The 12475-nt window shown below is 44.0% G+C and overlaps 1 protein-coding gene across 1 annotated transcript in view; it reads right to left on the minus strand.

Moving 5' to 3' along the window:
• The window catches only part of GALNT16 (polypeptide N-acetylgalactosaminyltransferase 16), a gene marked incomplete at both ends in the record, with an annotated part of 59615 nt that overhangs the window by 14742 nt on the left and 32398 nt on the right, over positions 1-12475 (minus strand). Inside the window, 7 exons of the mRNA XM_079536807.1 lie at positions 552-655; positions 1682-1766; positions 3418-3505; positions 5247-5368; positions 5855-5920; positions 7679-7746; positions 11733-11831. Of these exons, the coding sequence (XP_079392933.1) occupies positions 552-655; positions 1682-1766; positions 3418-3505; positions 5247-5368; positions 5855-5920; positions 7679-7746; positions 11733-11831 (632 nt within the window). The remainder of the gene's footprint in view (positions 1-551; positions 656-1681; positions 1767-3417; positions 3506-5246; positions 5369-5854; positions 5921-7678; positions 7747-11732; positions 11832-12475) is intronic.

Here is a 12475-nt window from a genome sequence, read left to right on the forward strand (position 1 = left end):
AGCAGTTTAGCGAAGGTTTTCATCACCTCTATGTACAAGAGAAGTTGTGGGTGTGCAGGTAACTGCCACTTACTGCAGAGAGCTCTGCTTTAGCATCAGCTATGGACATACGCACCAAAAAACAGTGCTAGGCTTCCTGATGGGCAGCAGCAGGCAATGAAAAGCCTAAATTCTTCCACTGTTTTGGGGATTTTCAGCTTTTACACAGGTAAAGCTCAGAGGCTGACTCTGCAGGAATATTCTCCAAAAATAAGCAACAATTTAAACATTAGGAGAGGAGTTCTTTTTATTACTATTCTTAACTTGTTTGTACTGTAGAAGCACTCATACAGTGCTGCATATGCATATAAGACAGTGATAGCCCTGATATCAAAGGGCCTCTGTTTACCTTGTGCAAAACTGACATGAAATTCTGACCCAAGTGGTGATAGCCTGACAATGTCTGTAACCTTCTATCAACATGCAGATCTTGGAAGAAGAGCTCTGCTAACTGATGAATACTGGGAAATGGCCTGCATTAGTGTGTCATTCCCCAGACACTCTAAACTTACCAAAATTTTCTCCTCCCCAGATGTCCATTTGAGTATCATATTTTCCCAGGTGGTTAAACCAGGATTTGTTAATCACAAAGATGCCTCCTGCTATGACAGGGGTTCTGGAAAAGAAAGCACAAGCCCATATTAAATAAGCTCACATACTCATGTGCATGCAGCACCACCATCACTGCCATCTTCATTTTAGAGGGGGGACATTTTGTGCAGGCCTGACTAACCATCTCTCTCATTCAAAACAAGAAAACAGAAGTCAGCTGATCACGTTCCTACTTTGCTGAGATGCCCCTCACGAGATCCTCCCCCATCCTTTATTAGACTGTACTGCAAGCACTACACAAATAATGCTGTGCCTTTTGCATTTATACAAATACATACAGTGTGCCGGAATGACAGAGGTATTGTCTGATGGCTGTGTTCACCAACTAGACACGGTGTGAGTGGTTTTGCTGTATGTAGTGCTGGATACTTCTTGAGTGCAAAACACAGACTTACAAATTACATAAAGGAATAAAATGGCACTTTTGTTACAAACAGGGAGCTGAGTACTGTGACTTCTTACACCAGGATTTTTCATGCTCTACATCCCTCAGAACCACACACACAGCAGCAAGGCTGGCAATAACCGCCGCAGCCAACACAATCTGTTTTTGTGCGGACACACTTATTTAGGATAGAAGGTTAATTCCGTGCTCAAATTAATAGGCAAGATTAAGCTCCTAGCTCTGCTTAACATTTCCTGAGGTGATTGTTTAGCTGCTTCTTTCCTTAGTTTCTCACCTAGAAGACAGAGGTAATTAAAAATGATTTCTGGAGGCATTCAGAGTGTTGCGGGAAACCATAAAACAAATACAGAACAGGAAGAGGTGGCTTGTTGGGATAGCACAGCTACAAGCCAGTGAAACTATATAGCTGCTATTCATATAGTATTCAGGAAGCAAAACTCGAAGAATTATGGTATTGCTGCATTACAAGATTTCTTTAGAAAGAACATGAAAAGTTTGCCTTTATCAAGTAAAAACAGTGAAACATTGTCCCCAGCAAGACAACCCTTTGCACTCCTTGCCATAAAGGCAAAGGCTCAGTAAAGGCATTTGAAGGTCTGCACGCAGTCCATCAGAGATAGCTACCTTATAGACTGAGTTGGGTCTGTCCTGGACATCTTCTGCTCTATAGGAATCTGCTCCCACTTAAAGTGAAGACTCCAGTCAAATCCTGAGAAGAAAAGAAACACACCAGATAGGCTTTGTTCTTGACTTTCTACCAGCTTCAGCTCCCACCTTTACATCACAGGCAATACCTACTTTCCTTCCTCAACACCCCTCGCAGTCTAGCCAGAAGGGGAAGAGTTCATCTTAATGTAGCCAAGAAGTTGCTGCCAATTTTGTCTTGGTATCTTCATCCCTCAGCAGCACAGGACTCTGATCAGTTCCACTCCACATGCTCAGGAGAGTGTTGTCAGAGTGACACGTACTAATTAGGGTTGTTGCATTTTGGCCAGTCTGTTTTACACTTCCCTGTCTGCCAGAGTTATTCGGCTTCAATCACAGCACTTTGTGGGACGTAATGTATTCTGGGAACAAAGGCTTGCTGTTCATCTTACCATTTTAACATCCAAGCCTACTGTTTATTTATAATTGGTCTGTGGTGGAGAGCTGAGCACATCACAGACACTAGCACTATATCCTGTTGAGGTTAGCCACTGAGTGAGTAGCCTTCAGTGAGCAAGCAGTGCAGCAGTGAAATGCAGCTACCTACATTTCCTCTAGCCACAGCAGGAGCTCACACTACAGGCAACCACAGGAACAGCCATAAGAGGGTTCAGCTGCTAGGAGAGTGGTGGTTTTAAGGAGAGGCCTGGCAGTAGAAGCAAGCAACTGAAGTGGGTGTCAGACACCAACATACATACAGTGCTTTGCAAACGAGACTCACACAAGGTAGGAGCTTTGTCTCTGAACTCTAAGCTGAAAGCAATCCTTGCCTGGGAAAGCTAGCAGAGAAGGCAGGACAAGCCCTAGGCAGTGAGTATGTGCTACCTGAATAACTACCAGGAGGTGAATTGATCTCATGTCCAAAAACATACACAAAGAAGTTCAGATGCCCTCTGAATCCTCATCTGCAGTAGCACGCACGCATATGCAGCTTCCAAGGGATTGCAAAGGTTCATATTCACAAGCAGCCCATGTGATGTTGCAGAATCACAGCACTGCCATAGCACTTCAACATCACACAGAGCAGACAAAGCCTGGCAATGTTGTGCACATGTGCAGAATTTAATCTCCTCTTCATTGTTTTAGTGGGTCTTTCCCAAGGAGCAAATTACATCACACAGGAACAGCCCAAGATGCCAGATTGACCACAAGGAATATAAGAAGCGAGAAGGGTTTGTAGAAGTGGCTTTCACCTATTTTATTTGCTATCACCCTTCTTCCTTTACTGTAAACTGTAAAGATTGATTTCCCTGGTTTATGAACATGTGAAAGTACAGGAGGGTGCTCCACATCTGGCTGTTTGGCCTGAATGCCACAGCCCAAAAATTCTACTGTTCACTTGCTGACAGGAGGTGAAGTGGCCAGAGGATACACTGATATGCTTCATCTGTTAGCTAAGCCCTTAAACTGCAAAATACCATGATGTTGATGCGAGCTCAAGAACAAAACCACATTTGGACTTTATTTCAACTCCGCAAAATATCCAACTTAGGAATTTGCAGGAAAAGGAGGACAAAACCCATCAGGAAAGAGGAGCATTTTCTTTTTATTTTTTTTTTTTTTTAAAGCTGAAGTAGACATCAATTATTTTTTTTTTTTTTTTTAAGCAATATCCCTCAGGCCTAGCTATCACAAAAGCCATTAATTATACCCACCTCCCCTCAGATCTGCTGATGCTGCCAGGTAGGCAAAGTTATCCAGGCTGATAACATCAATGATTGGACTCACCACTCGGGTATAATCCTGAAAGGGACAGAGAAAGGGGGGAAAAAAAGCAGTCAGGTATTTCTCAAGGGTCTGGAAAAGCTGCCAGAGATCATAAAAAAGCTGCACATGTAGCATGCAAATTTTTATTTGGCTTTTCCAGTATAGTTTTGACAGCTGAGCAGTGATCGATGTACACTATGTTCAAATGGAGAAGGTTGGATATTAGCCAAGTGTACACCATGGATAAAGAGAATGAGGCAAGAGACCCACATACCCAGAAGTGCTGCCAAGAAACAGCTCAATTTCCTGCCCAAGATACAGGACATGAATCATTGTCCCAAAGTTTTTGTGCTTGTTTTTGATATCTACTGATAGATATCAAATATATACTGATAGATATCAAATATATACAAATGATACTGATGCTCAGCCATTCTTGAATTGACTCGTGATCAGACCAGAAACAATTGCAAAGTGAAAAATATACAATATCTTAATATTAAGGAATTAGGACACTTCACTGGCTGTAAGGGTACAATCCTTATAATACACAGAATTTGAGATTGTAAGAAGTTTCCACCACAGCACTGAAGAAAGTCTTTTGAAAGTTGAAATCTCAGATGAAACAGAGATCTGGTAGTGCCAAAGCCAGTATCTTGCTATCACTTGACAGCCTTCACAGCCTACCTACCAAACATCCATTTTATGCCTTACAGTAGCTCCTTTTGCTTGGCCAGCAGGGCACAACTAGCAAAAGCCGTTTGTTCATGCATATTCCCCTTCACACAGTGACAACTGCACAAGGAGTGTATCAGTAAGGCCTGAGCCCTGCCCTTAAACCTACTCTGTCAGCACACCACTCACACAGCTTAGGAACCCCATGCTGTATGTTGACTTAAAAGGCAGAAGTAAATATATGTGGGCTTCTGAGATAGAGGATTTACTGAGCAGGACTAAGAAGTGGAAGCTTTTAAGTCATCATTCCTGAAGTTTTGCCTTCTTCCAGTTTAAGCCAGACATGGATACGAGTCAGCATAAAAGACTCAAACTCCTTTTTCTGGAGCCCATTACTCCATAGAATCCTGTATTTCAAAGGAGGGGAACAATCCCAGCCCCTTGCAAGCAGAGCTAAGTCTTCTTGCAAGCAGGGCTAACGCTTCTCCCCTTACCCCTCCCATTTCTCTTTTAGCAGAGCCATGTTTTCCTCTCCAGCCCTACAGTGCAACCAGGGTGACAGTCCAGATTCACACCAATCCCTTCTGAACTAAACCAGCAAAGGTACATCCCCACATGCACAGGCAGCTCTTCTGTGCTGGGAAGCTGCCTACCTGTAGGTGGTTTGTGTTGGCAGCTCAGCAGAAGCATTAGTGGAAGGAAAGTTTTGGCAGTGACAAGACAGAGGGGAAGGTCCAGCAACAAGGGAGACAGCAGCCATGGAAAAAGTTGCCCAGTGCGTGCTGAGGTCACTATCCTATGTACAGGCAGAAAAGAAGCACAACACTGCAGGACAGCTGAGGTACAAGTTGGTGGTTCAATTATTCACCATTGCATCTCATCACTCAGCACCTGCTGCCCTGCTATGTTGGCAGCAGAACACAAGAAGTCCGTCAGGGATCTGCTGCCCATCTAGCTCAGGCTGTACGTCCATCTGCCTGAGAAAGGCTACTTGAGAAGGCTCTGTCCTTGCTGGCACTGCTCAAGGCACCTGAAAGCATGGGATTCATCAATCCCAGACACACTAGCCCTGTCCAGCTCAGAGAGGGGAGATGGTGCTCACCTCTTTCACTCTCTGAAGCATGGGCTGCAGCCACTCACTGTTGACTTCACAGTGACTGTCTAAGAAGGTGAGGATGTCAGCAGTGGCCATTTCAGCTCCTCGCACCCGAGAACGAATCAGCCCTGCAAGGGGGAAAGGATGCAGAAGAAGAGAAGAAAGGTTAGAAAGGTAAACAGCTGAGCATCTTGCAAAAACTAAAGTACTTCTTGTAAATGTTACATGAGAAGACCAGGCACTTCTCCAATACAACACCTCTGTCAGGAGCAGAAAGCAGCTTTGGCAGGGCATCCCCTGGGGCAACATCAAATCTGAGCCCTCCCAACACACAAGGAATTATCTCACATGCCACTTCTGTTCATGCCACTGAACCCTCACCTGGTTCCTGCCTTGATGACAGTTCCCTTCCCCTCCAGCCCTTCCCACAGGGTTTCTCTATTCTCTATTCACAGAGCCTCCAACATTAGGATACCAAGCCCTTATACTGATAAAAAAAAAAAAAAAAAAACAACCCATAATGGTAAGAAACAACATGTGCACAGCTGGCAAGCAAACAGAGCCATGTGGGCAAATCCAGCAAATCTCTGTACCTGTAAAGCTTCCACACTCACCTTCTCGACGGATGTTTCGTAGACACTTGACTTTAGGGATCTTGGTAAGGAGCTGACAGTCCTCAGCTTAAGGAAGGCAAAAAACATTTGGTACATACACATGAATTATTTGGCTTCAGTAGAGAGCTCCAACTAACCGTTCTCTTGTACCTCCATGGGAGGGGAATTTCTGCTTTCACTTAATATCAGCCTGAGGGCCACAGTCCTCCTGTTTGAAGGGTACACAAAAGACACTGCTTGCCCACTGCCCACCTCAGACAGCTGAGCCTGTGCCTCCTGACACTCTGGTAATCCAGGCCTCCATTCTCTTGCACTTCTCACTTCACAAGAATAATGGGGCATGTGCTGGTAACATGGCACTGAGTGGATGGCTTTGATGAAATGTAGAGACTATAGGGAGCCAGAGCTGCAAACTGCAGAAATGCCAAGTAAAAGAGAATCCTGTCATATAAAATGATTTCATCCATTTTCTTTGCCCTCAGCAGCTCATTTGGCCATTTCCCAACATTTGTTCTTAGGGTGGTTTCTGCTTGATTTTATTTAATAAAAGCCACGGAGAGTAGATCTGCTTCCCTGGAGGCACCATTACACTAACACACGGATGTCTAACTGAGGGCTTTGCTGGCAGCTTGCCAGGAGCTTGTGCCATCCCTCATTTCCTTTGCTCAGGGAACACGATGAAGAGCAACAGCTACTGGGTCCAGCCCAGCCATATGAAGGAGCACCACATCATGCAGGATGTCACAGGCTAGGCTGCCTACAGACCTCTCTACTCCCATTCACAGAAGCAACACTTTCTAGCACATGCTGTTTTCCCTTGCTCCACTATAATATCCCATTCCTCCATATATTTCATGTTCCTCTTTATGTCTCACATCCTCTCTTTCCCACTGCCATCCTTCCACAGATGTCGTGCTCCAGGGAGAACATGAAGGCCATCAGCCAAATTGCATCTCCTGGCATGGTCCTGCAAGAGCATTTCTGCTCTCAAGGATACATGCATGCAATCTAAAATACTGCTCTTGTATGGGCACTTTGGCAGCTGCTGCACTATCCAAGTGAAGTGGCAGGTGTTCTTAATTAAAACCTACCAAGATTTTGCTGGACATCTGCTACAAGGGAAAGCATCACTCAGCTTGGCTAAGCCACAATTTCAAGTACATACAAGAATCCATATCAAGTCACTTACTCTGTAGGAGTGAAACTTATCACTACTTGCAAGAATCGATGGATTCTTTATCTTTGCAGAAACTGAGGCAGATGTTAAAACTAAGTGTCAGTCCTCAAGCAGGTACTAAAGCGGTGAACTAAAGTTCAGAGGCCTCAGTAGAGTAGTTGTAGAACCACCGATATCTGTTTGCCAGCAAGAAAAATAAGAACTACCATAGGATGGGGCTTTGCAAAAATTCTTCTACCTAAGACCCTAAATGGCAGTTTGTAGCTGAAGCCTGTGCAGTACTGGCACCAGAGATCCAGTTTGTGTTGATCTGGAACGCTTCGGCCACTGATACTGGAATTTTCAGGTGCTGAATGTGAGACAGTTAGGACTCAGAAACACCCAGCTTCAATAGTTGGGTGCAGTTCAGTCCTTACCCAGACAGGACTCTGAAGCCCTCACAGGTTTTAATACCTAATTTCACCATCCACCTCTGCCATGGCCTCTACCATGCATGTAAACTACGCACACAAATACCACCTCCCTTTTCCTTCTCCCTTGCAAAGAGACATGATGGAATCTCTGTGAAAGAAGGGAATAAACAAAGCAACCAAAAAGGAGAACAGAAGGAGAAAGGAAAAATGAATGGGAAATAGGTCCATACTTACGATCTGAGCTGAAGTCATCTACCAAAATAATTTCCTGGATGAGGTTGGGAGGGGTCCGGTTCAGGACGCTGCAGGGATCCAGAGAAGAAAAAGACAGTCTTTGCGAGTTGCCATAATAATGATAATGGTAATACTGACACAAGTCTGCTGTGCCGTGCATTACAGCAGGAATACCAAACTCAGTAATGTGGAAAGAGGTAACACAGGTCTTTGTATGAGGGTCCATTGGAAGCTGAACTGCAAGCAGAAACATCCCAGAAAGCAACAGCATCTCAATCAAACCTGAGAAGGACCCCATAGCTAGAAAGATGATTGTAGGGTCTGCCTGGAAGCACCTAGGAAGGGATGCTGAAGCATGCTCTCTGCCTCCTAAAAGACAAAGAGGAGAGCATTAACAGCCCTGCAGCAACCAGGAAGCTGTTCCTGTCCACCAGACTCCGGACAAAGCTCATCGCTGCTAGGAAGTAAAAAGAGAGCTGTTACTTTTCCCAGCTAGGAGCGCTCTCAGTCTTTTCTCAATGATTCTCTTTTTGGGAAGAAACCAATTCTCTTTTATGGCAATGTTTTGGACTTGTTTTGGTTTGGGTTTTTTATTCCGTTCTTTTGATTGTTATTTGTCTTTCTTTCAAGCCATGTCACTTGCTGAGAATACAGACTTTTCCTTGGGCTGGTACTCACTGTGGCCTGCAATAGGCTTGTGTTTACAAGACGCAGGCTTTCACATACAAGGAAGGAGGATAAGAGTTTACACTCTTCACAGAGATCAATACAGTCTAGTACTCTAGACTTACAGCATCTTCATTTTGACCTCCTCATTCCTCTCATTTGTTTTAAAATAATTGAACTAATTTTCCATAAACTTCAAGCTCCTCCTCTGGCTTTACTAGAGCTACACAGCATATTCCCTCTTTAAGCCTCCTTCCACAAATGCACAGGCAGGTCCTTATTGCCCTCAGTAAGATGGCTCATATACTGAACATTGCTCACACTTGAGCACACCAGTGAAGAGGACAGTTCTGCAAACTTCAGCCTTAAAAAAAATCAGAGACAATCTCTGTCCTCCTGGTTCTAGCATTTTAGTGGTGCTTGCTCTTCTGATTTCAAGCAATTTTAGAGAAAGCATTGCTTAAATATTTTGAGTTATCTTATTTTGTTCAATTCATTTTGTTTTCTGTTTATTTTGCTTCCTCTTTGTTTTGGTTTCTTTTACACAGGAAACACATCAGCAGCAACACCATACTCCCAAGCATAGACTACTAAGGCTAAAGAGAGAGAAATTACTGTATGGTAATTAGCACCACCAATGGCTTTGCACACAGAGCCCAAATTTCCTTAGTTTTCCACTGATTTTGCTCTGTGGGACATTTCTGCTCTGCTGCTCTGTATCACATTCTACTCCATTTCAGATTTATACTGCTTCATATACCTCAAGAGTATTTGTATTTTGAGCTTACACATCCCAAGATGACAGACATTGCATTTTTCAAAGCTGAATCTTATTTGCTGCTCTTGGCTCATACTCCTCTGGATACTTCAGAACTGCATAATGGGGTGGAAGGTGGGGCTATGTTCCTTCTCGCATTTATGATTGCCCCTTTCCCCAGAATAGCTATTATCTGCATATTTTACAGACAAAGTTGCCTTGCACTGAAATTCTTGTTCACACGGACTTAACACAAAACATTAACAATCCTGACTGGCCACATCCTGCAGCATAACTGCTGTAAAATGGTATTCTACACATTCTCTCGCTACCCTATTAGCAATACTCGCATTTTCTCCACAAGTTTCAGGTCTTCCAACTCAACTTGTGAACTGGAGAAAAGGCAATACACTTTGTTCTCTCTTCCTCAGTTGTTCACTCTGTCCCCCAGCAGAGAGGAAATATTCTTGAGGAGTTCACTACTTATTGTTCAATGCCTAGTTCCGCTCTCAGCTCTGCAATAATTTGCTGTGGATCCTCGGAAAAGGTACTTAATCTTCTTTGTACTTTGCCTTGCCTGTCTTTTTAACAAGGAACACAGCAGACTACTATTTCACCTCAGAGAGGTGAACAGACTGGCACAACAATTGATTACTCTTAGGCACAGAATGTATTACTAGGCTTCCAAAATCCCAGTGCTAATCCTTCTTCTACAGCAGAAACAGAGACTATTCCCCTCATCTCAAGGATACCTCACCCTCCTTATTCTTTTTTAACAACTTTCTTTTTTCAATGTCAGTGCCCTTACTTTGTCCCATGACACCATTTCAATATTGCCAATATTCTACTAATATTCTAGCTTCTCTACGCTGCTGATTTGTCCCTCTCCCATCAGTCCAGATACCTTTTTTTTTTTTTCTTTTTTCTTATCTGAAATTATCTCCTCTGTTTATGGTTATCAAGCCTTCTCTGATTTAAAAGTGAAGGCTCCTAGCCAATGTCTGGCTGTGTGCCACTGAAAATACTGTACAACCCAAGAATTCATCCTTTGGGACCACTCACCAAACAGGGACAAATCCGGAACACTTCTGACATTTGATGTTGCAGAGTCACTATCCTTGGAGATACTCAAAACAAATTGGACATAGACCTCAGCAACCTATTCGAGCTGATCCTGCTTTGAGCAAGTCTGGCATTATGCATTGGCAACATTCATCTGGTCCTTAGTACATATAACCCACAGAGGATCTGGATATCAATTCCTATCTTTATGGGTTACTTCTGTTTTGAATGTCATCTTCTCTACATTTTATCATCATAGCATCTTCTATTTGATTGGCTGCATTGAGATTTTCTTAAGGATCACACTACCGCAGTTTCTGAGCACCTAACGATTTATTGTTTGACCTATGATATAATCAGCAGAAATCTCCTGCTGTTGTCCTACTAGCAGCACTGTAGTTCCAAACAAAACTACTCATTTTCTGAACGGTGGCTGTGTAGGGTTAATTTTATGGTTTAAATGAAAAGAGAATGATAAGAAAAGGCAAAAATGTGTTAATGCAATATATACAGGACTCTGAAAATACAGCAGCACCAAACCCGGCAGACTGAAACGCAGCCTTCTAACCATGAGGCCAACTTGGGAAAGCCTGTTATTTATTCACAACGTACATTTCTCTAAGCCCACAGGACCTGACAGGAGAAGTGATGATGATGAATAATACATTCCTGTTAGTGAAACCATGAATTCAACCTTCTACCTGAACAATTCAATCTCCTTTCAGCCTTCACAAGCTGTTCCTGGACTTGCTTGCAGGCTTCAGAGACCATTTGAACAAAGGCTTGATAACTCCGAGGGCAAAGGGCATTTTTTTTTTTTTTTTAATGTAGAAAGGAAAAGGAAAAGAACCTCCCCAGATTCTACAGGGATGATGAGGAGGGGAAAGTGCAGCACTGCTTTGTGGTACAGATAATTGCACGCTTTCTTCTGCTTGGGGACAAGACTCTATGTCACTATTTACCTGATAGATTTGGCTACTGCTGATACTCAGACATTAGGAGGTACTGGCACAAGATAGCAGGTGTCCTGTACGTACAACAGGGTCTGTGTGAAAAGCCCCAGGGAAGACCTGGTGGGCCATTAGGTTCAGATGTTTCTTTTAATCAGCTTTCTGCTTGAAAGACTGCTCACCCTGTTCTCAGCAGGATAACCCCACCTCCTGAAACATGTACCCTAGGAGGAAACTGGCTGCATATTTCTGTTAAAATACACCCTCCCAGGCCCATCCCCTCAGCTGCATCCGGAAGCCCACATTTTCCCCCTCTGGTCCCTCAATCTTCCAAACCAAGATAATACTGACCATTCCCCATCTGCGGAGGCAGGTCCAGCAGCCCCTTTCCTGCTGCTAACGATCCCATCACAAGAACTATGCAGTAGCTACCTGCAGACACTTTGAAGAAACACCCACATCACCAATCCCCAGCCCAGACCCATCTTCGTGGGCCACGTCTAGGACAGATCACTAAGCATACAGGGGAGGTCCACCCACCTTGCTTGCATAACCACTGGAAAATGTCTACTCCTGCAACAGTGCCCCCCCAGAGCCCAGCCCCTCTTGCTGAACTCACCTCCTCACCGTGCGGAGCAGCGCAGAGCGGGCCTCATTGTGGAAGGTGATGATGAGGCTGGTAGCTGGCAGGTCTGCATCATAGTGTACAGAGGTGCACCTGCAACACAGAAGAGAAACATGAGCCAAACGCTTTCCACCAGCTGGGGCAACACATTTACAACTCCCTGAGGAGAAGAGAACATACATGCTAAAAACAGAAACAGCGCAGCAGAGCTGCAGCAAGGAAAGCCTCAGCAGCCCCTGTACTAAGGACAGCAGACTGTGCCTGCCAAAAGGCAAAAGCTTTGAGGTTCTGGTACCTAAACTCATAATGCTGCATGCATTATGGATGAGAATGCATGACTTCCCTGGGGAACAAATGCTCAACACTGTGGATTCTAGCCCATGAATTTGCCTGTGTTTCATGTACTCCAGATCCTTCGTGCATAGGATGTGCACGATAGCACGTGCACATGCTAAGGATGCATAAAGCTGGTAGATCCAGGCATCAGTTCAAGCTCTTTGGGCCTACTGGGGCTCCGCAGCTTTTCTTCTGAACATTAATATCTCAGATAGCAACAGAAAATAATTCTTCCCTTCTTCCCATTTCACTTAGTAATATTATGTATACTCATCCATATACTCAGAATGAAGAATCAGCTTGCGCCAAGGCTGATTATACCCTGTGGACAACAAGCATTCTGGAGAACAACTCATGGCTATGAATCTTGGATCCAGTTCTGGCAGTGCTAGAAATGGCAG

This window comes from Tetrao urogallus (genome assembly GCF_951394365.1).
Source record: "Tetrao urogallus genome assembly, chromosome: 6".
Taxonomy (NCBI): Eukaryota; Metazoa; Chordata; class Aves; order Galliformes; family Phasianidae; genus Tetrao; species Tetrao urogallus.